This window comes from Leptidea sinapis, chromosome 10 (assembly GCF_905404315.1).
Source record: "Leptidea sinapis chromosome 10, ilLepSina1.1, whole genome shotgun sequence".
In the NCBI taxonomy this organism is placed as follows: Eukaryota; Metazoa; Arthropoda; class Insecta; order Lepidoptera; family Pieridae; genus Leptidea; species Leptidea sinapis.
In genome coordinates this window covers 5312056-5334184 of record NC_066274.1, presented here as the reverse complement: position 1 = coordinate 5334184, position 22129 = coordinate 5312056, and the positions used below count along the sequence as shown (strand labels likewise).

Genomic DNA, 22129 nt, shown 5'->3' with positions numbered 1-22129 from the left:
CCTTCCGTCGCGGCCCCGCTCTCGCTTCTTGCCTCGTCACGTCGCGCGTGCGTCACAAGCACATCTCACTTACAACTATGTATGTAGGTACAAACCTACCTTGACTTACAGTGACTGAAAAATTGCGCTCGTCTCCCTGAGATATAAGATGTATTAGTCTCATTTGCCCAGTAAATTCACTAACTACGGAGCCCTATAGACCGAAACACAATAATGCTTACAGATTACTGCTTCACGGCAGAAATAGGCACCGTTGTGGTACCCATAATCTAGCCGACATAGCAAAGGAGCCTCCCACTGGTGAATCAAATCTGCTCGTCTGTTTGAAAAGTGGATAGATCTCACTAGGGTAAATTGGCTCTAAATATTTCTGGAGTCGCGGTTGTATTTCCTCTTCAGAACTTGTTTCCATATGCCTGTTGTGTAAAACCACGTGACCAACCACCAAAGGGGTGTGATGTGGCACACGGACAGACCCAGACCACTAGGGGCGTGCAATCCATAAAGGCAATTAGGCATAGCCTACCATCATTATTTACTCATCTGCTACCATACCTACTCATAAGAAGCTAAATGAATATAAAGCACTAGTGTTAAAGTTAATTTAGTTCCGATATTCTGTAACAAAACTTCTATTGGACACCCATCCAGTAAGTCTTTATCTTACGATAAATACCTAGTGGAATCCTTTGGTTCGAATTCAAACCGACAGCGCTTCATACAATTTATTTTTTAAAAATATTCAAAGCTATACAACCACAGTAAAAGGTAGGCTATTTAAATATGTATTGTTCCAAAAACATATTTTCGCAATTTAATTTAATTTTTAAAACAATTTTTTTTTAAAACTACGGCAAAGGTAAAACGGCGGTAATAAAGCGGACTCCATATGTCATTTTACAAGAGTTTAATATATCATATCAATATATAATTATTTTGTAGAAAATATAAGATGAATATTTAAATTAGAACTAGTAGACCCGACAGATGTTGTCCTGTACACACGTCTTAAAATTGTAAAATCGGTCCAGCCGTTAGGCGGAGTTCACTAACATACACATGAACAGGAGAATTATATTATATGGACGGAATTGAGAAGCTAAACCAATCTCAAATTCACTGGAACACACAAAATAATCATCAAAATCAGTCCAGCCGCTTAGGAAGTAGTTCAATTGTGAATATAAACCATTCTCGAATCCACCTGAAAACACACAGAAAGTTTCATTAAAATCGGGCCAGCCATTTAGGAGGTAGTTCAAGGTATCGATGCCTCCTATACTAACAGCGGCACCTGGAAAAACATTCCCATGATGCGAAAAATGAACGCAATCCTACTCAAATCTGCTGACTTGCCTGTCATAAGTGAGTGTGGTTTTTATTTGTCACTCATTTAATATCGATTCACAGCATCCTTGACTTTTTACGTTTAATTATCTTTTACTCGTTGAAATTCACTACAGTCTAATAAAATGGAAAAGAAGCATTAAGTATGTACGACATTGACATACAATTTACAACTTCCGTATTTATTATCTTACCGTTCATTAAGCGTATGTGATTATAACTAGGCTTTATATTTAGGCTGCTGTTTCTGACCTAGAATAATAAACCAAGTATATTATAAATGGAATTCTACATTCATTCATAAATTTTATGTTTATTTTGACTTGGTTTTTGAAGATTCAATATCTGTATGAAAAAATTCAAGCCGAAAGTGGTTTTTACAACAATTATCAGCTATTAAATATAGGAATATGATTATTTTATATCAAGCAATTCAGATTATAAGACTTGACTTTTTAGAGAACCCAAACAATGTCTCGCTATTTTTAGCTATATGTCGTTTTTGATATAATACACACGATCTTTCATCAGCTGAATCGCTCTATTTCAACTTTTAATGCAACTTTTACTAGAGACTGGTTACCTCGGAGCAGGAACACCACTTTATGACAATAGTTTCGACACCTTAGCGCTTTTAAACTATTTTTTTCGGTCTAAAATGTCTCTTGCCATGTGAGATCTTGCCTTATCAGAGAGCAGTAATGGTGAAGGTGAGTTAGCGATTTGAGGCTGTTAGCTTCACCATCATTAATCGAAGTGTAGTTCTGAATAGAATAGAAGATAATGTACAACATTGGATTGTTTGACTTTCAATTGTTCTTTCATTCAAATTTTAAAGTAAATACGTCACTTTTCCCCAAATACTCCCCTTATTGTTCTTCTATTTTAACATGATGCCTAAGTCAAGCTTGGTTCTCCTTATAGGTCCATTTAACCATGGGGCATTTATTTTTTATTTTTCCGAGTAGACATTTTGGGAAGTAGACAGTTTATTAGTTAGTTTGACTGGGCTGTTAATCTTAATTGGGCTGCTGTGTCAGACTAGAAGTCAGCAGCCTCTTCATGCTACATCAGGAAACGATGCTGGAAATAAGTGGATTTGTGATTTGGCCAAACCCCTGCACTCTGTGAGCGCGTAGTCTGGCGTTTCTTCTGTCCTCATATATCATCTGCATGTCTATGACATAGCAAATAGATGCTTGTTAAAGGGAGAGTGGCCGGTGACAATAATTGCAGTTTTGCTTTTTTTGTCCCTGTGTAATCTGATCTGGTTACATGGTGTCCTTCATTGTTTATCCATTCTGTTAGAAAAGCTTCTTCGGATTTTTTGCGCAGCCATGTTTTGTATTGGTAGCAGTGTCAAATCCATATTCCCTTTTGATCCAGATACCCTTTTGGCTAGTTCATCTGCAGCATCATTGCCCAGCGAGTGGCTATGATATCCTATGATCCATTGCAGATTTAGTCTGTCCACGTTCAATGGATTATGGTTGGAGATTGGTGTTATTTTGTTGCGTCTGTAGTTCTCTCGGAGTCTCTCTCAATTGGAAGAGGACTTATGGTCATGACTTAACGAGTAAGATAGACTGCAAAATAATTAAAAAAAACTACAGGGGTTATTGAGTGTAGCAGATGCATCAATCCAAGCAAACTTTACATAAATAAATTTTTAGGCCTACATATTGATGATTGCCTAAATTGGAAAACCCATATTGAAAATTTGTGCTTGAAGCTAAATAGATTTTCATTTGTATTGCACATGCTGTCTAAAGTAGTAAACCAGTCCGCAGTGTTAGTAGCTTTTAACGCATATGTCACATCAAATATTCGGTACGGGATCATATTTTGGGGAAATTCCACAGATAAGGATAGAGTCTTTAAATGTCAGAAAAAATGTATAAGATCTATATTTCATTTAAGCCCTACTGATTCCTGTAAACCATATTTTGATAAATTTTAAATACTTACTTTCCCGTGCCTATATATATATATGAAGTGCTAGTATTCATTAGAACAAATGATCAACTATTTAGTTACTCTGATAGTAAACGCAGAAAAAATAAAATATGTTTCACGCAGCATACAACGGCACTTTTTGGTAATAGTATATTTAATATTGCTCCTCAGCTATATAATAAACTACCAGCATCATTAGCGGACCAAAACTTAAATATTAACTCTTTTAAAAATAAAATTAAGGAATTTTTAATGACGAAGAAATATTATTCAGTTAAAGAATATTTAACAGACATGAATGTATAGTCATTAGAATAAGTTCATTCAGATATTTCAAATTAACATTTTTAGTAAGCAAATTTTTATTTTTCACATTTTTATAATATTATGGTGGATAGACTTTTATGAATAATTTGGTTTTTATGTTGTATGTTTTTCACGGTAAACTTAGAGTAAGAATTGTAAAATATTATTTTTGCATGCCTACCCGGCAGATTGTTAGCACCTATGATTATAATGTAACACCAATGTACCCACTCAATCTATGCAATTAAATGACTTGATTTGATTTGATTTGAAAGGTATTATAGAAAAATAATATCAATATTACGAAAATAAATATTATTATAACTATAATTTTTTTAATATGAAGGAGAGTTCCTGATGATTGGATCATAAAGCCACAAAAAGAAGCACCCATTCACGAGCATAACTCGTGGGACCATTACCTCCCTCGAACATATTTTAGGGAAGAAAACGACCCACCCATGTACATATGTCTACTGTGCCATGACGCTATAAGAAGCAATAACATTAAAGTGCAATCAATTTGAAATATACAAAACCATTATAAATATCCTGAATTAACAATCTTGGTCTTTACTTTAAAATATTTGAGAAAGAAAAATAAGTCAATAAAGTTACATTAGGTTTAAATGGAGTAGATACATGCGATTCTTAGGAGAGACTATCAATATAATATATAATTGCGATGAAGCTTACAAATACAGAATATGTGATAATTTGTATTGAGAAATGTCCATTGTAATCGTTTAAGCACAACAATGGGATGGAAAACCCATACCTATAACAGCAAACAACCATAAATCTTCTTATCTTCATAACAACTTTTTAGTAGGAACGACCTGACTAGTCTTTGCGTTCCGGGAAACTTTCATCACGCGGTATGCCTCAGATCGGCGCGATTTTGATTCTCGTGCAGTGTATTAATCCGTATTAGTTTACGTGTAGCAAGCAATAGATTGCTTATAATTAGGATGATTTGAGTATGTATCAGAAAACTATCGAAACAAGCTATAAGACTATGCAAAACGTTTTTTTGATATTTTAGTGTTCTCAATTATATTACTAATTATTGAATTTGGTCAGGTCACGAAATTTAATTTAATTTTTGTTTTGTTGTTATTACTTTTTTATTGTGATATTATTATTTTAGAATGGTGACCCTTCGTATAATATGTATAACCTTTAAGTAGTTTGACAATCCGCTAGACCACCTGGGATTCTCCGGAAGACCAGCGCTGATCATATCATCTGTGGGTATGGTCAGTATTATGCTGAGGTGAACTCCAATTCTGCATGTCCATATAAATTAATTAATAAGTCTACTTGTATACTAGGTTTATTTGCAGAATAAATGATTTTTCTTTCTTTCTTATTTCTTTCAAAATAATCCATCTTATAAACGTAAGGGTCAGAACTTGGGGTGAGGAAAAAGAGTGAGGGAGTGGTAGTAGTGAAAAATCTAGTGTCCTGGGGCACAGCCCATTTGGGAAAGCTAGAAGCTGATTTCCCAGAGTAAATAAAAAGGCTGCCAGCTCAAATTTTATCTTGTACTACTCAATGCGTTTGTGCGGATGTAATTGGGAGGTGATTTTTTACACTTTTATTAGCTTCATATCTCTTCCATCTATTGTTCTATCAATCCTTCCTTCCTTCCAATGTAATATTTACAATATGATTTTGAATGCTCTCGGACAGTTGTTCATGATTTTTGTTTTTCACTGAGAGTTTTCTTCCGAGATAAACTTATGTTCAAAGGAATCAAATTCCTTGTTTAAATCTAGAAATCCTAAATAATAGCTTTTATTGGATTTTTGTTTTTTTTACAGGATTGCAGATTCTGTAAGGTTTTTGATTTTCCGCTTAACTAGACAACCATTTTTTGGCTTTGTTCAATTCTTTAAAGGTTTTCTTTCTTCCCCTAGTTTTTTCGATGTGCTCTATCAAAACAGTTTGTATTTATGCAGGATTTTTCTATTGTTAAAACATATTTTCGGAAACCAGCTTCTTCTTTTGTGTGTTTTCGTCGAGTGTAGTGGAGATGCTAAATAATATTATTTTTGAATTTTTTTAATAATCATCGACATTAAACTGATTGGACGGGAATTCCCGTGGTCACTTTTGTCTCCTTCTTCATATAGCAGTATTATAATAGATTTTGTCCATTCATCAGAAACATTTTCGGGCTCCAGAATTTTATTATATAGGTTCGGTATTTAAGGGAACAATTGCAGGTGTATTAGAATTGAGTAATTCATTTGTGATTTGATCAGAGCCAGGCATCTTTCCTGCTTTTTGTGAATTAATCACTTTAATTTTTCTTCTTTTAATATTTTAGGCACAGAGTTTGGGGTTTTTGATTAACTTTTATTTGAAATCTCTCTGGGGTTTTTATTTTGATAAAGATTTATATAGTGTAGATGTATCTGTGGCTATGATTTCGGTCCTTTTATTTGTAAGGTTTTCGGTTCTTCTCTTAACACTAGGCTATATTTTTTTGACTTTGTTGGATTCTTTGAAGGTTTTCTTTATTCCCCTACTTTTTTCGATATGCTCTGTCAAAATAGTTTGTCCTTTTTCTTGCTTATCCTTTTTAATACTCTCGTTATGGTGATACATAATATATTGTGCCGCAAATCGTTTGGTATAATTAATTATTAGCTTAATTAAACTATGTTTTCGGTTATCTCAAACACATATAAATTTCAAGTTACTGATGCTTTTCAGAAAACCTGCGTTTTATTCATACATGTATGTTTAGTTTAAATCGTAGTGATATATATATATAAATAAAAAAGTCTATATAACTAATACAAAAAATAAAATTTCAGGTCCTGGTTCAGACAAAGAAGCGATAATAACAAATAAAACACTAAAGGATCTCACATTCACAATACAAAATCATAAAGGAGACAATATATTTAACACAAGAAGAAAATACAACTACTATCAAATGAAAGACTTAGCTCAAGATCCTAACCTGGACTTCAACAAGCCCACCTTCGTGTTCGTCAGTGGTTATCTGGACACGACAGACTTCTACATTACTTCGAATATAGCTAAAGTTTACGAGGACATAGGGTACAATGTGCTGATGTTGGACACAAACAAGTTTACTACGATGGTATATCCGAGGTGAATGTTTTAATCTTACTATTTATGGACTCCTTATAACACAGAGACAGACAAACGCAAAGAATTTCAGATATCAAATCAGGAATACTCTTCTTAAAATTCATTCTTTATTCAAAAACAAAAACGACTATCCTTTCGTAAATATATGCCTCAGACCTTTGAAGAATGTGCGCAAGAAGCTCAGTGATATTATTTTTAGGGTTCCGTTTCCCAAAAGAAAAAACATCTAAGTTAACAAAAATAAAATACGGCCGTTTATGCTGCAGAAACGTATATAGTGACACTCTCAAGGGAATTAAAATTGGAAGGGGAATTTTCGGTTGACATAGAACTATGTGGCAAGCAATACCGTCGTAACTATATTTGTAATTAAATCAAAAAAAAAATTGTACATCAGCCTCGGAGGGCGAGTTCAACTCGCGCTTGACTATTTATTGAATTTCATTACAATAAAATCTATAGACCCACTTAGAGATTGCAACAGCATGCAAAAGAGATACTAGTTAGAAGCATGAGAAACGGAAGAGAAGAGGGACAAGATATTATAAGAACCAACAAGCTGTAACAGTCAACTAGCTGGTTCTAGTACAATGAACATACAACACACATTTAGAGCTAACATAAAAATAAAATCAAAAAAAGCTAATAATAGAATTTTCAAAAAACCCAAATACGAAGAAAATGAAATAATATGAAATACTCAAAAGATATTGCAACAACAAGCAACAGATAAAATGTTTATTGATAGTTTATTAATCCTTAGGGCCTGTTCTCTATAAAATCGTTTATTCTTATATATTTATGTGAATAATTTCTTTGAAATATTTAAAAAATACATATTGACAAAAACTTTGAAAAAATTGTTTTTTAACTTTATCTGTTAAAGTTGCTCTTCAATTATGTGTTCACATTTCGATTTTTTTTTGTATTCATTTGTGGTATTCTATTAAAAATTTGATAATGTGCCTTATTCCTGAGGGTTAATCTGGGATATTGAAGTTAAAATAATTTGGCACTTATTACGCTTTTATTCCGCGAAACACGCCATCGACCCACTCACGCCACAAGAACGTTGACATGTGTATCTTTTACTAACCAATTGCAATCGCTCCAATCGCACAATCGTTACAAGATGAAATAAGACGTGCGGGAGAAATCATTTTTTTTTCTGGGTTGATACCCGTTGTTAGAGCGAAGCACAGTCCCTGTTCCAACATGCGAGTTTTTGCTACTGTTTGTAGCTATGCTAATTTCCTATGCATAGAGTTTTTAGTTTGGTATCTGTTTCGTTTCTGTGGACTGTCATCCTATACCATACAACATCGCTATGAAGTCTCTAACTGAATCTGAAAAGTCAGTCATAATATTATATTCTATGGATCTATTTTGATTGCAAATGCAAGACATTCTTCGCAAAAAAAAATATAATTAATCCAGCCCATTCATGTCACTTTTATAACAAAAAAATCTCACTTACACGCGGTTGTAGAATTACAGACGTCAACAGGATGTGGGTGGCATTTCACATTATTTTTATAATTTATTATTGGTATCTACATTGTGATGCTCAAAATATAATTTGCGGCGGTACGTGACGTTTTCTAGCGTTAGCATACATTGTGGTCCTTCGAGCCGTGTGGAGCTTTGCTGAGTCAATGTTCAAAAGTTACATTAAACACTAGAAAATTCGCAAATATTCTGCATAGGCTGCAATGAGTCATATTTACCTATGATGACGCACACCGCGATGAAGGTTTGGTTACATCGCATTAAGATTGTCACCCTGAGCCATCAAAACGAATGTCTCATGTAGCGGTAATTACAATGACATTGCAATCTGGCGTAAGAAATTTAATTACAAGGCTAATAACAGATTGATTAGTAATAAAGACGATAAATAATTATTTCATTTAATTTCCTTGTGACATTTTTAAGAAAGAATGATAATAATTATCGATCCACTTACTATGAGGTGCCAATTAGAATTATATAGCAAATATAAAAAAATTTACTATCAGACAGTAATATTTTATCTTGTAATTGTTAGTTATTAACAGGGTTAACCCAGCGATGAGTAATAATGATATTTAGAATTGTTTCATATTATTTCATAATGTAGGGAATATTTATAAGTTTAGTTGCTAAAAAATTTCAGGTAGAATTTACTCTTTGTTGTTTTTTTTTTAAATATTAACTTTATTATTATTATTTATATTGCTACATTAATTGAATTTGCTAGTTTTGTTAACATTAAATACAGTTTGTCGTTATAAATTTATTAGTAAATTAAAATTAATTTTAGACATTCTAGGCTATTTAGGCGTGGTTTAATGGTATGATAATCCCTTTCATATCAATAATAAGTAACGAGATACAAAGAGTGCAGAATCGCCCAGAAATAATCTGAATCTGCTCTATATAATAATTTTTAAAATTAATGATAACATAAATCAATTAACTATATATTTTTATATTTTAAACAGTCAAAGTAGTCATAGAACTTCATGGGCTATTCATCGCAACTAGACTTCTATTTTCCGTTACTACACTCTGGGTTCATGCATTTATAAGCCCATTGCCCTATGGTCAAAGTTACACACAACCTTTAAATATCTTTGTTGATGTGTGAAGGTTCCAACACAATGTTTTATTTAATCGTAAGAACGTCAAATAATAAAAATGAATTTGGAAAACAATTCGAAAACGATTCAAGCTGTCGCCTCATGGAAAAACAATAACGTTAATCCGCTTTGCGCCATCGACGACGTTCTGAAGTTTTAGTACACAAAATTGATTAAATAGAGATTATGTCTTGCAAATTAGCCAGCAGCGGAAAGAGCAGTTTGAATGTGTATTATTTACAAAGTATCCTAAAAAATGTAATACGTAGAAAATGAGACGGAAATTTGCAAACCGTATTTAATGAATGATTTCTGAAGTGACTGGAAATGATGTTATTATGACATCTTTGAGATGACCGCCCATCGCTAACTTATCACGCGGGGATATGCTTATCTTACGATCTTTATGAGTAGGGTTGTTCCACTTCGGCGGTTTTTGGGTAACTCTTCCACACTCAATCAAACAGCGGAATAAACTTCCTAACAACAACAGTTCCTTGTAACAGTTTTAGTTCATTATGCCATCGATGTTTCATTATAATTGCAATTAACACTAAAATATTTAAAATTGTTGGTATTTAAACAAATTATCAGGGAAAACATAGTTTGCTTAAACACAAATGCGGAAATGTAGAGTTATTTATGAATATTTTATGAATGTCTCGAAAATAATTTAATTATGATACTTAATTTGCGTCGCAGCGTGACCATTTTAAAAGGGTACCTGTGTATTTTCCTTAGTACCTATCCTTTGTTTAGTTATGAGTTTTGAAAATTCTCTGCCATCTCTATGCAAATATATTATGAAATGAATGGAAATTTTATTTGCAATAAACATTGTACTTAAGATGTTAACATAATATTATTGATAATACAATTTGTTTCGTCAATTAACATGCAAAATATGTTAGAGAGTTGTCTAAGTACCAACTCACTACTGCTATACCTACTCTTTATATAATAATTACACAAAATGTCATATATTTTTAATTGGTGCAATGATAATGTGGATGCTTATTTATATCTTATTTATGATACCATGAAATTAAATACTAACCTGTCACTTTCTGTATATTCACGTTGTGACTGTTATTTTTGTATTATTAGAAAACGTCACGAAACTAGCAAGATATCTATCACAATGCAGTGCCTTTCAGTCAAGAAATTACATACATATTGTGTTTAAGATGATTTAGTTTAATTTGGTTCTGTTCTTCTATAACTACTTTTTAATTGAACACCCACTTATAAAATTTTTCCTTACGCCAGATACTAAATATCTACGGTAGGCAGTCTCTAGATTGTATATTTGATATACATTTTTCGGTATTTATATCACACCTATTTTAACCTAATACTGTCGGACTAAAGCGCAACTACGACTAGTTAGATCTACATCTGTATCTTTTGGTTTTCTAGCAAGGTAGGTTGCTAGAAAACCAATGCACGCCCCTGCTCTCAGTATTCTTGATTGGACCCAAAGTTCTACGCATCATCGTATTTACGCTGGTCAGGCACCTAGCGACTTATGATGTTAAGTCATGAGCCTAGTAATGTCACTATAACGCATGACAATATATAAATATATAATACAAAGTTGAACGTGGCAGAATGTTCCTTGAAAACCGCACTGTGGAGGAACGCCACACATTCAAATGGTGAAGATGATATCGTAATGTGTGGCATGCCGTGCGAAGGTGGAAATCTACCTATAGTAGGAACCATATCAAACAGCTCTTCGTACGCTCTCTGTGAAAAATACGGTAGGAGACACACCGTCTTTACGGAACGCCTACTGTCTCCTTTTTTGGATCGGATGGAACAAGGGCTAACTTCCATGAGTCCAGGACTACGACTTTTGAATATGAGTGCTGGAATAATCATGCTAGCACTAGCGTCCACTCAGGGGCATGTTCTGACCATGATGGGAGAAATGCCTTGAGTCCTGCTTGACTTCTTTACATCCCAAGAAAACAGAGCTCGCTGAACAGTTTTCTGTCTAAACTGTACCTTCGGGTAAAGCTTTGACACTGCGGGATGGTCTGCGGTGTTTTACCGTCGTCGTCAAGAGTCGAGTTGGAGGCAAAATGAGTTCTTAGATGATCGGGTTTCTCCTTTGCCGTGTGGGCCAGGGTGTCGTTCCTTTTGTGCAGCGGCGGCAGGCACGGCTGGTTGAAGCTACCAAGAGCAGCTTTCAATAGCGCCGAGAATTTGCGTGTTCCAGTCGGGTAAACCTGCTCGCCGATTTTGACGATTTTCCGCTAGAAGAATCTGGAAGCACAATTATATTTCCTCTTTATAACTTTGCAGTTCGGATCCTTTGTACCCAGCGCTTTGTGCATAAATGTGATTTTATGTATTTTTTATGATTTTTTGTTTTCTACAATATAATTCGACAGCTGATATTTATATTCGCGATTTTTTTATACTACCTACGTACATGGTAAAGACTTATACACGAATTAATTTTATGAAATGATTATAATAATTGAAACATTAATTTTTTTATATTTTTACTTTTTAAAACTTAAAATATTAACAGTGTTATGTAAGTATCGTTTTTATGATGGTTTTCGATTTATGACGAATAATGTAGAAAAAAATTTCCCTTTTTTGTGAGTATAGGTGAAATAGGTAAAATAATAGTTTGGTATTTGGTACCCTCGGTGGGTGAGTCCGGTTCGCACTTATCCGATGTTTTTCCTTATTTTTATATTATCTTTTACTATTGACCGATAAAAGACAATATTAATTGACGAGTGCATAGCGATTGTTTAGCACTACAAAAGTCCACGCACAAAAGAAGATGAATATTTTTTCTCGCACTACTTTTGCTCTCTAGTTTGATGGAGATTATAATATATTTCTTAATTTACTCAACACAAACCATCAAACCATAACACAAACTACTCATTTCTACAGGACGTTTGGTAATGATCATATTTCCGGTCAGATTTTTTGGGTTTTTCTGGAATCCTAAGCGGCACTGCATTGTAATGGGCATGGTGTAGATATCAATTACCGTAAAGCTGAACGTCCTGCTCGTCTCATCCCTAATTTTCATAAAATATAAAAAAAAAACTATAGAATTAACTCCTGAAAGTATTAGAAGTGACACAAGAAATGTGATGGATAATCTAGTACCTGCAAAATATAGTAAGGCTTTGGGAATTTTATTGAATGGATAAATGAAAGAGGCGACAAAAATTTTACAGAATCTGTGTATTGACTACTTACAAAACTTAGCCAAAACTAAACAACTCAATGCTAAAATCAACAGTCAGTTCTAATAACGACGTCAAACTGGACACATATTCGAAATTGTTAGCGTCTGAAGAGGATCTATAAAATCCAAAGTGTACACTTTCAAAAATATGAAGACTTTCCTTAATGAGCCACCCGACAAAGTATTTCTTGGAATAAAAGTAAGTAATAGTTACTTACTATATGGTGGATAAGTAAAGTACAACCAACAACAAGACACTATGTCTTAAAATGCGCATTTTATCGTAACCTGTACTTCGATAGATATTCACATTCGGTTTTGTTATAGGTGGCTTCAATTTAAGGAGACCATGGAGCTTGTCGTGGTAATAAACTTTTAAACATAACTGTTGATGATGTCGAAAATCACTCGGATGATTTACTATTAGTAAAACTGACAGACACAAAAAACAAAATTCACCGATCCTTCGTAATCCTAGAAAATTACAAAACTATTATTGTATAGAAATACCTGGACCTGCGTCCTGCTGATATGAAAACAAATTGGTTTTTGATCCGTTATCAAAATGGCAAGTGCTTCAAACAAGTTATGGTAGAAAATAAAATTTCGACCATTCCACAAGATATCGATACTTATTTAAAGTTACCAGATATCAAGCTGTATAGAGAACATTGTTCGTAGCACTTCTGCTACCTTAAGATTCTAGAGTGGAGTAAACTGTTCTCGAGCGACATGGAGGATGGAAGTCGAGTGCTGCAGCAGAGGAGTATATAGAAGATGTCATTGAGAACAAGATGAAAATATAATATGAACACACCGTGGAAAACAATCTCTATTCCTAATAAAACAATAAATTGTCATAATTATTGTGAAAAATAAAAGTTTTTAGTAATTTTATTATTAGATACTTTTTAATTTTAATTTAGTTGTTACTGTATTTTTATCAAATAATAATATTAAAATATATTATGAGGCACCTTCTATTTATTCACAGTGGGTGATGAAAAGCAGAGTGTACCTATAACTCGGGCGCAAAATATATTTTTGGCTCTGGCGACGTACTTTGATTCCCTCATTACGTTCTCGGCTTGGATTTTTCTTCGTTGATCTTTTCTTCTTTGCTCTGGATTCAAAAAAGGGCACTCGCCGTAAAAATATTATTTTGTTCCCTTACGATACAATCTCTATTGATGCCTTAAAATTCACAATTACAAAAAAGTGGCATGAACCTGCGCAATGTTAATAATATCTGACACCTTGCGTGTTCACAAGCGTTTCTTTACTTCCTCAAGGAACGCTGAATGCCCAAAGAAAATATCCAATGGAGATAAATCTACGCTACGAAGTAGCCAGTAAATGTCACATCTTTTACATTTTATACTGTGTCTAAAAGTTTTAGAAAATAATATGTGCTCCCAATGAATTAGAAGTGTTCCATGTTGCCTTATCTTGCTGCAATCACGGCCATTAATTAAAACTATCGAAATTCTATAGCGATGGAGCGACATAATTCTGCAGCATGGCAATATACCGGTTCTGTAATCGGAAGTAAACTTTTTTTTGGACTTTGGGCTATCCAAGCAATCACTGTATTATGTAATTCAGAAGCAGGGGTGTATTTCACCCAAGTACTAATTCAGTTCGTCTATATTATAGTAGTTATATATAAGTATTTATAAAATAAAAGCAACATAAAATACTTGAGTGTTGACTTAACACTAATTTTTAATTTCAGGGCGGTGCGTTTCATGAGACCAGTTGGAAAGCACACAGCAGAAATGTTAGCGGAACTTACTCAGCTAGGCTTAGATCCAAAGAAATTAGAAATAGCTGGGCTCAGCCTTGGTGCCCAAACAGCTAGCTACATAGGAAAGAACTACCAACTTATTGTGGGGACTAAAATATCTCGCATAACAGGATTGGACCCCGCCGGGCCGTGTTTCAGGAATCTTGGTCCTGAAGATAGAATCGACAAAAATGACGCCGACTTCGTCGATATATTATCCACAAATATTGATGGTTTAGGAATGGCAGCCCCTGCTGGTCATGTTAATATTTACGCAAATGGTGGCGAATACCAACCAGGAGAGTTCATATGGATGCTTTGTACGTCGTTCTGTAGCCATATAAGAGCATATTTCTTGTGGATTACTGCGTTGTCCTATCCTGATTCTTTTATTGCTATTCAATGTGATTCCGTGCAACAGGCAAGAAATCGACAGTGTTACGATAGACAGCCGATGGTAACCAACGTATTGGGACTCAAAAGTAATAGGAGTAGAGAAGGGATATTTTATCTAAATACAGATCATAAGCATCCGTATTACATGGGAATAAAAGGTTTACAAAAGCAATACGACTTCGTTTTGTCGCAGATGAAAGCGATGAATATGGAAAAAGTGATAAAAATGTAATTCTTTAAAAGCGCCACCTATGGAACTTAACGTGAAACAGGAAGTTCATCTCCTAGCAGAATATGGCGATGCAAGCCTTGTGTACTGATATTAATGTAATTAGTTAAGCATAGTTTCACTAGATGGCAGGATTGCGCAATGATTGATTTGGTTCTAGATAATACTTTTTAGTAAAAATTAGCATAATTCGTATTATAGTATCAAGATTCAAGTATTATTAACGTTAAATAAAATAATATTTTAAATGCTGCTTTATTTACTATTTTCTTCTCTATTATTTCTGAATTTTAAAATCAATAGAAACGTTACGTGGGTATATTCACTTTATTTTACCTAGGTAATAAATATATATTTTTTTAATAATTTAATACAAAAATGCAATGATCAAATGATTATTTTCGTAATTGATATTTAAAACATGCAAAGCACAAAATAAGAATATTAAAAGTTCTATGGTAGCAGTATTTAGAATAAGTACATGGGTCCTTTAGTGTAGAAAGCATTCTGTGTTCCAGGTAGGTACCTACCAAAGTCGTGTCCATCTGTTGGAACAGTAACTCCGAACACTTTTACTCGAACGGCCTTACAAATAAACTTGGTATAAAGTTATAACTGATGATAAACAAAGAAAATTCAAAATGTTTACATTATCGTTGACAACACTGTCAATACAATGATAATTCTAAAGTTTTCCGCGGGAAACGTTATACGTCCGAACAAACCATTCGTAAGCGAAATGTCTATTTGTAAACATTTTACATATTCTTGGTCTATGCTTAGTTATAACTTTATGCCAATTTTATTTGTGAGGCCGTATATTATGTTCTTTAGAGTAACGTCAATCAGATGAAATTTAAAACAATAACAGGGTAGGTATTTAGGTATGTAGAAATAAGTAAATAAACAAATTTTTTGTTAGGTCTATGTATAAACTAAGGATACCTACACGATTAATCACGTCATTTACAAAATATCACATGAAATCAAATGATCCAAACTCACTATCATTGGATACATCCGCATTAAAATTAATAATATTAATCCAGCTTGAGTTTTCGACCTTATTATTCTTGACTTGGTTTTTAACTTGTTTTTTATCCTTATTTGATTCTTATATCCATATTCGTTTTATTTAACTTCTATTTGTTTTTTGTTTTTTTTTTTTAGTAACTCAACAGTTTTCTATACTTTACTGGTCAAAACAAACGAGCGGTATTGCGTACTTGCGTTATGTTTTCTTAAAGTGGTTTTTGGTAAAGGTAAAAGAAAGTAATTTGTGAGCACCAGTTCTCTATAGTCAATTAACAATACCCGCAATAGCTCCGCTCAATCTCAAATTTGCACCCCCGCACCTTACCTATATCCATGCATCATGCCATGCATTATACCTTGAACTATAATTTCGCGCATAAAAGTTGCCGCGCGAGGTCATATCAAAGATGAGATTTTGTTACTTGATAATTATTTTATGATAAAATAAGGTGTTATTATAGCAAATTGTCAATATTTGTATGGAATACACAAAATCAGTATTAAAAGATTAGTATGTATTACCTATTTATATTTTCGTTACGGCAAATTTAAAAACCTACCTAACGTCACATATATTTTCTTTTAATTTTTAGACCACAATATGGCTTTATTACTTCTGCTGAAAGACTAATCAGGTGTGGATTTAAAGTACTTACTTAAATAAAAATGACTGCACGACTAATTAATCATTTTATTATAGAAAAAAATAAATTTAAAAATATTAATTTCTGGAAGCCATAGTAAAATAAGAAAAGCCAAAACATCGCCATTAGCTCTCTTTCTCTGCTAGCTCCCTCATGACCGAGGACCTTGGTCTTCTCTGTGTGAGGATGCTGGTAGGTATTGTGATACATCTTACGATCTGCCTCCATCGGTGGCTATTAATTGTATATCTGACAACCAAGCAGAACTTGGTGGAACCTGGGTTTTTCACTTAATCGATCCATCTAGTAGGAGCCCATCCACGGGCTCCTCTGCTTCTAGTGTTCCCAAATACGATCGACTGGCTCTCATCTCCCATCTACATTATTTGACCGAAATAGGTGAGAATTTTCTGCTGACATATTGCAGAGAGGCGGGTTTGACGGCGTGCAGGGTGTCCGAAATATTGTGCCACAAGCACCACATCTCGTATGCTTCTATTCTTAGTCTTTCTTAAGTTTGTATCGTCCACGTTCCACCCTATATTGGGAATATAAGAGCGCCTATTAGACAGCTCTTTGTGGCATTGGTGATTCCCCTCTTTTCCAGATGTTACTGAGTCGATTCATGGCGTCCTTAGCCAACCTATACGCCTCTTTATCTCTGGTGCGCAAAAAACATCGTTGTACTGTGTACCAAAAATAATAAAAATTAAAAAATAATATATACTTAGTACCTAGTATAGGTAGGCTAACAAATAAACTTAAATATTAATAAAGTATAATATTGTGACTTGTGAGTACCTGTATATACGCATTGTGTGTAAATGAAAATGAAATAAAGAAGTTATTTATATTATACTTTGCATCCATTTAAATTAGAACGTCAATAATTGATATGCAAAATTACACGTTTACAGGTTACCCACATCTGTCGTAGCGTAGCGTCTCGTAGGTATTCTAATAAAATACAAAGGTTATTGATCATGACGTGAAACTTTCCATTTTATAGCACCGCCATTATTAACTTGATGAATTTAGTGACTTGTCCATAATATGAGGCAATTTCCAACAAACATCTTTGCAAGTTTTCGACATTCAGCAGTTGTTTTGTCACCTGGCAACACACCTTAACAGTTGCGTAAGCCGGGAACAAAATTATAACGCAAGGTCAAGCATATTGTCCAATTAAAAAACGCGGCAGCTGTTTACCTGACAACTTTTGTTCTACAATACATTATTATGCAAAACTGTCAATAGATGGCAGTGTACTCAAACTTCAAAGGGTCAGGACCACAATGGCTATCGTAATTTGGACAAACATTCACGCTATTCATAAAGTTTTTTCTGTTGTGCTTTATTTGCAAAGAAATAAGGACTATAGGTTTAAATGAGGAAATGAATGGGGCTAACTTTTTATTCAGAAAGGGTCAGTGAAGAAATTGTTCTGATAAAATACTGTATTGTTTGATCCGTTCGGAATTTTAGGGGATTTTTAGACACCTGGACAGTTTGAATGTTATTTGCATCTATTGTAGTGGTGACTGGTGGGTTTGTACTGTAGATTATGATCACCTTATATGTCTGAGTACTGTACTAGATAGTAAATTAGTAATAGATATTGTAGTAATGCGTAGGAAGAAGTACTACGATGAATGATCATTAAAAAAAGGTTTAGAACTTGTAATTGCCTAATACCTTCTATCAGCATAAAGAAGTAAAAATCATAAATATATAATATACATATAAATATTCATATCTGTACAATTTTTTATCTCAGTTATTAAGTTGCGAACCCCAAGGTTCACATGATGGTTGGTCATCTTCCCCTAAAATTACACCATTTATAACTTCTAAATATCACTACTTCGTATTTCTCGGAATACATTGGATGAGGGCAGCGCAGAACCGACCGTCGTGGAATTCTTTGGGGGCCTTTGTTCAGCAGTGGACGTCTTCCGGCTGATGAAGAAGAAGAAGAAGTATTTTCTTTTATAAACGCGAGTGTTATATATTATAATAAAACACTTTTTAAACTATTAAAAGGCGTGTAATTGTAACTTTGTTTTTACATTAGATTTTTGCGTAAAATTTCATCTGCAGTCCCCCTGAAAACGAGATCTGTAGAGGACCTGAAAAGTCGGGTTACCTAAATTAATAATAAAAATGTAACTCTTACGCAAAAATCTATTGTAATAACAAACTTACAATTACACGCGTTTTAATCCCTTAAAAAGTGTTTTATTTAAATATGCATGCCAGTGATCATGCTCATACAACGACGGCAGGTGACCAGAGTGTACGAGTGGTATGTAAAGGTTAAAATTATTATTAATTAATAATAATTGATGTCAAAAAAAAATACAACCACTCTATGTAATTTTCATTACATTAGAAACAAAAATTATGCTATTTGGAGTTATATTAACCGAACGTTTAGGTTAAAACGGAAAACTTATGATTTTTTAAGATGCACTTAACTAACTTTTAACACATTAACTTTAAGCTTAAAAAGAAAACTCATAGTCATGGTTTTTCATGACTTACGTGTAAAACAATTCTTAATAAAGGTATATTATTATAATGACAAATATTGTGCATAATTGTAACTACAAATTACAATAATACTGCACAAAAATTTAATAAACCTAAAAATACTGCGGAGTTTTCTTCAAAGATCATCGCATCGTCATCTTTGATTCTCAAATGTTAATTTTATGAAAGCTGCTAAACAAAAACAGTTAATTATATCTTAATTTAAATTAAAAGCTTAGAAATCTGCTTAATTAATTAAAACCAATGTAATTCTCTTTTTCCCAGAACGTTTTCAACAACCAGCAGTCTAATTTATTCGCAATAAAAATACAGAGAGTGCAAGGACTGAAATTAAATACAGCTTATCTCAAATTAACGAAAGTCTAAAGAAATACCACAGTAAAGAGAACTCTTGTACAAAGTACATTAAATCCTTAAGAAATAAGAATCCTTTATCTAAGGAGCAATGCTTAAGCATTCGTTCTGCACATTTACCCCCATTATACATAGGGCAGTGAATATCGTATGAAAAGAAGCGTTTGATGTCTGAATAGTTCGCTCTAATGGTCATGATACTTGTTTAAGGCGAAGAGTAAGCAGAAAACACGCAAACATGGTGTTTCAGACAGGTTTTGTGGTGAAAGTATAGCATTTCGAGCTATGAACACTACTTAATCCTGTTACACATATCCTTAAGTCTTATTTGTAGGTTGCTAATGCTTTCTGTTGGTTATAGTTAACACTGCCGATTCTTTTTGAACTACCACTTTTCTTTGAAGTTAAACAAGTTTTTTGGCATGGCGTGACGCATTTTTTTGGTACTTCTCTCAGAAAAGTTATTCTTATAGCTTTTACATTTTTGTGAAGGTTAATTTATTCAGATTAGTAGTGAATGACGAGGATTGTAAGCATATAAACTGTTTTCCACGAAAAATTTTGATAATATTGGCTTTGTTACATAGATGGCGGGCCGGCAGCCGTGAACTAATATCGCTCAAGGTCGCTGGCATTTAGTGTCGCCTTAACCATTTGGTACATAAAATTTCCTTTAAATTTGAGAACTCTCACTGTTCAATTTAATTGTTAATATATGTGCATAATGTAACCAATTGTTTATCAAGTTGTTATAGGTGGGTAACCCAATAAACAATTCAATTATCATGCTATATCAACTGTTTGAGATAAAAGTGATTATAAAGAATTAACTTTCTTATATTGATTATGGGGTAGATAGCCTCAAGTATGTATAGTATTACTAGTTACTATTTAGTTCACCGCACGGTGTGCGGGAGAGTTACAATACGAGTAACATTTTTGCGAAGAAAACAAAATATGTATAAATTCTTATTTATTGTTTTGTCTATTGTATACATATTTTTAGAAAGATGGAGTCTTACAAGATTATAATGTAGAAAAAAATCTGTTGAAAATAAGACGCCCGTGCTATCATACCCGGATATTTAAGTAGAGCTGGTCAATTGTGAATTTTAAAGAAAGACGGTTCTGACCATTTTTCTCTTCAGTCAAAAAATTAAGAAGCTATTAAGTCCAACTATCCCTAAATCACATATAAAGTATCAAACTCAGTCGAGCGTATTTATAGTGAGGCGGACAATTTGTAGAGGGCCCCGAACGAGAGGTTTTCAGCAAGTTACTTAACTGACTCTTTACAAATTGCCAAGTCTTGTCTTTTTGTTAAGGCTTGAGTGAATATAATTTAAATCATTAATTAATTATCTTTGCTTTTTTTAAATATGAAGATATTTTGAAAGCTTTTTAATCTTAGTTAGCGACCGTAGTGATGAACGCTATATTTTGACGAGGTATAGTAAAAACAGACTTCAATAATGATAAATCATTATTGAAAAATAATGATGGTTCTAGCATTTACCTGTTTTTTGAGTTTCAACTTTATCACTAAGCTGGCATGATAAAATGTGTGTTATGAATGTAATGTTGTGTGTGCCTTTAAAATTGTTTACATATTTACCTAATATTACCTAAAATATGGTATTACATTTTAAAGAACGAAAACGCGTTTTTAATAAAGTTTACCATTCGGTTTATGAAATATTAAATTGATTAAAACCGCGCTTAATGCTTAGGCATAAAACAGATGACGCGGCTTTCTCTAGCGACATAAAAAGGTATTGGTAGGTAATATGTTACAAATTAACGAATAATATTCTCATAAGGCACATGATGCGATTTAGCTACGATACTTAAACTGTTTGAATTGATATTATAAGTGTTTTTTGCTGATCATTAAATTTGCATTGAAGAATAAAAATATTATAAGCAGACTACAAATTATCAACACTGTAGTAAAATCTTTCGGATATTCTGTTTTGATTATAGAAGACTAATAATTCCTCAATAAGCATAGACACCTCTATTGGGATATCTCCAGAGAACCTTGAAATCGGGAGCTTTCTTCCAATTGAATTGTAAATATATTTAATAAAAATGTTTGTGTCTATCAATCGTCAAAATCGCGAGGCAAATGAGGCAACTATGCTAATTTTGTAATAGCATAAAAAAAATTGAGAACTAAATAGAAAATATTAATAATATAGCTATGAGCTACAACTAATAACGTTAGAGTGACAGTTAACAGAAAACCACTGGAACACCTTATTGTCCTTGAATATTATATTGTATAGATACTATAAGTCTTAACTAATATTAACAAAAAATAAAATACTTTTATGCGTAGTGATAAAACGTTGATTAACTGAAACAAATTTAACTAAACAAAACAAATAAATAATATTAGTGTTATTAAAATTTTTACTGACCTTATTATCCTGAATTACCCTGGCGAACGATTAAATGAATTATTAGACTAATTTTGCTAATGATCGCAATCGCAAAATCGCACTATGTGGATAGGGCCTATAGGAAACAGCCGGGAGCCGT

At 33.3% G+C, this 22129-nt stretch overlaps 1 protein-coding gene across 2 annotated transcripts in view; it reads left to right on the top strand.

Moving 5' to 3' along the window:
• LOC126966415 (pancreatic lipase-related protein 2-like) overlaps positions 1-15247 on the top strand; it is a 43327-nt gene extending 28080 nt beyond the window's left edge. For both annotated transcript variants that reach the window (XM_050810440.1, XM_050810441.1), the window contains exons 2-3: positions 6438-6741; positions 14324-15247. In XM_050810440.1, the coding sequence (XP_050666397.1) occupies positions 6438-6741; positions 14324-15002 (983 nt within the window). In that variant the 3' untranslated portion in view covers positions 15003-15247. The remainder of the gene's footprint in view (positions 1-6437; positions 6742-14323) is intronic.
• The last annotated feature ends 6882 nt before the right edge of the window (positions 15248-22129 follow it).